The sequence below is a fragment of the Brassica oleracea genome, chromosome C4 (assembly GCF_000695525.1).
Source record: "Brassica oleracea var. oleracea cultivar TO1000 chromosome C4, BOL, whole genome shotgun sequence".
In the NCBI taxonomy this organism is placed as follows: domain Eukaryota; kingdom Viridiplantae; phylum Streptophyta; class Magnoliopsida; order Brassicales; family Brassicaceae; genus Brassica; species Brassica oleracea.
In genome coordinates this window covers 29,052,765-29,054,678 of record NC_027751.1, presented here as the reverse complement: position 1 = coordinate 29,054,678, position 1,914 = coordinate 29,052,765, and the positions used below count along the sequence as shown (strand labels likewise).

The 1,914-nt window shown below is 39.6% G+C and overlaps 1 protein-coding gene across 1 annotated transcript; it reads left to right on the top strand.

Annotated features, from left to right (window-relative positions):
- The first annotated feature begins 27 nt into the window (after window positions 1-27).
- Window positions 28-925, top strand: LOC106338590 (maternal embryonic leucine zipper kinase-like). The gene is made up of 2 exons (XM_013777530.1): window positions 28-349; window positions 455-925. Exons 1-2 carry the CDS (start codon window positions 28-30, stop codon window positions 898-900), a joined length of 768 nt encoding a protein of 255 aa, XP_013632984.1. The 3' UTR covers window positions 901-925.
- Window positions 926-1,914: the final 989 nt, after the last annotated feature.

The window sequence follows — 1,914 nt, the reverse complement described above, 5'->3', positions numbered from 1 at the left end:
TTTAGACGAGACTCCATTACTCTAAACATGTCGTATGGTTCGTGGTTTTTAGACGAGACTCCATTACCAAAACTAGGCTTTCTCGGGCAAGGAAACTATGGCTATGTCACCCTGGTTCGAAACAACGATGGACTACTCATGGCTAAGAAAACATCTTTCCTCAAATACTCAGAGGATCTCGAGAAAGAAGTAAGGATCATGGATCGCTTCTTTTCAATCAATTTCAACACCGTGAGAGCCACGAGCCCTGCTGTCTCCTACGAAACCATGCCATTCAACGTGAAAGTCTGTTCCATTCACATGGAAGTCGCACCACATGGTTCACTCAAAGACATGCTGACCAAAGCCGGTGGGACATTACCGGAGAACGTCATCGGTTATTGCATTTTCCAGGTTCTTGAAGGGCTCAGGGATCTTCACCAACAAGGTTATGTCCATTGTGATCTCAAGCCAGAGAACATACTCATCTTCCCGAGCTATGCTCAGGAAGATCTTTGCGAGCTCAAACTTGGTGACTTCGGTTCGGCTAAGGAACCCAATGGACCTGATCCAGTGAATGAGTCTTTGTTCGAGGATAATCCGGAGTATTTGGCTCCTGAGGCGGTCGGGCCACGTGGAGTGATCTCGTCGGCGGTTGATATCTGGTCCTTAGGTACCATGGTGATGGAAATGATGGGGGTTACTATAAGAGGAAGGAGCGATTACGTTCCGAGGACTCTATCGCAAATGACTTTGGACTTTGTGAGAAGATGTAGTGAACGGAACCCGGGGGCTAGAGCCACTGCGGAGGAGCTCATGAGTCATGAGTTTGTTAGACAAAGTCTTGGGGCTCCACCGCTTGAGCTGCTTCCAGTTCCTTCTTGCTTAAGTAATGGAGTGGTTCAAGGAAGGCTTTTCTAGAAGATATATGCTGGAATGTGATGAAGAGGGCCGTGAGATTTCTGGTGGAGATGAGCTGGAAAGGAATGGTTTTTATTTTCGTTGGTGTCAAGTTATTTTTGTTAAAAAAAAAAAAAAGTTATTGTCGTTTAATTTGCATCTAGCATTTTGTTTCTTGAGATAAAAAAAAAAAGCATTTTGTTTCTTATTAATATAAAGTTAAACTATGTTCTTATAGCATTGTGAATTGTGATCCGTGTTTTTATCAATATATTGTTGTGTACTTATATTTATAACAAACATTCAAGACGTGGACCTTTCAGTACAAACTTGATGACTAGAACACTTTCTAAACAGTTGGTAATCCTCACACCTCCGAGGTTTCAACATATCTCATTTTGAAGGGATTTTGAAGACATGTCCTATTGTTTTGCCTCGCCATTTATGTCCGTTTTGCATATCTTACATGTTTTGTCCACCCATCCTTCCTCCACACATGCAACATAACATTTATATTAACAACAATTAAGAATCATTTCAAATATTCATACCAAATAATACAATCTTCAATTTCCCAAATTAAATAGTTCTCTAGAGTTTACCTTCAACGTAGGATTTTAAAAAGTCCTTGTCTCAGTGGATTAATGTGGTTAAGTGGGAGTTTAGTGATCTGGTAATTTTTTTAAAAATAGTATATATGAGATTTTGTAAGGTCAACTGGAATAATATATCTTTCCAAGGTCAACTGGAATAATATATCTTTCCTTGTTACAAAATAAAATAAATAAGGAAATATCTTTCAGCTAAATTCCAGAATCCGACGTGGGACAATAAGAGTAGGAAAAAAACAATCTACAACTTTTTACCACGTCATCGAATGACAGAATGACACGTAGGTAATAATGACTCTCCGTCATTCATCTGTTCATGATCTCAACCGGAAAAGAAAGTTCGATCTTGTGAAGACTGGGTTTCTTATCCGGTTTTGTGTTTCCATTGGGTCATTGATCTTTGAGCTCAATTTTTGTAAAGACA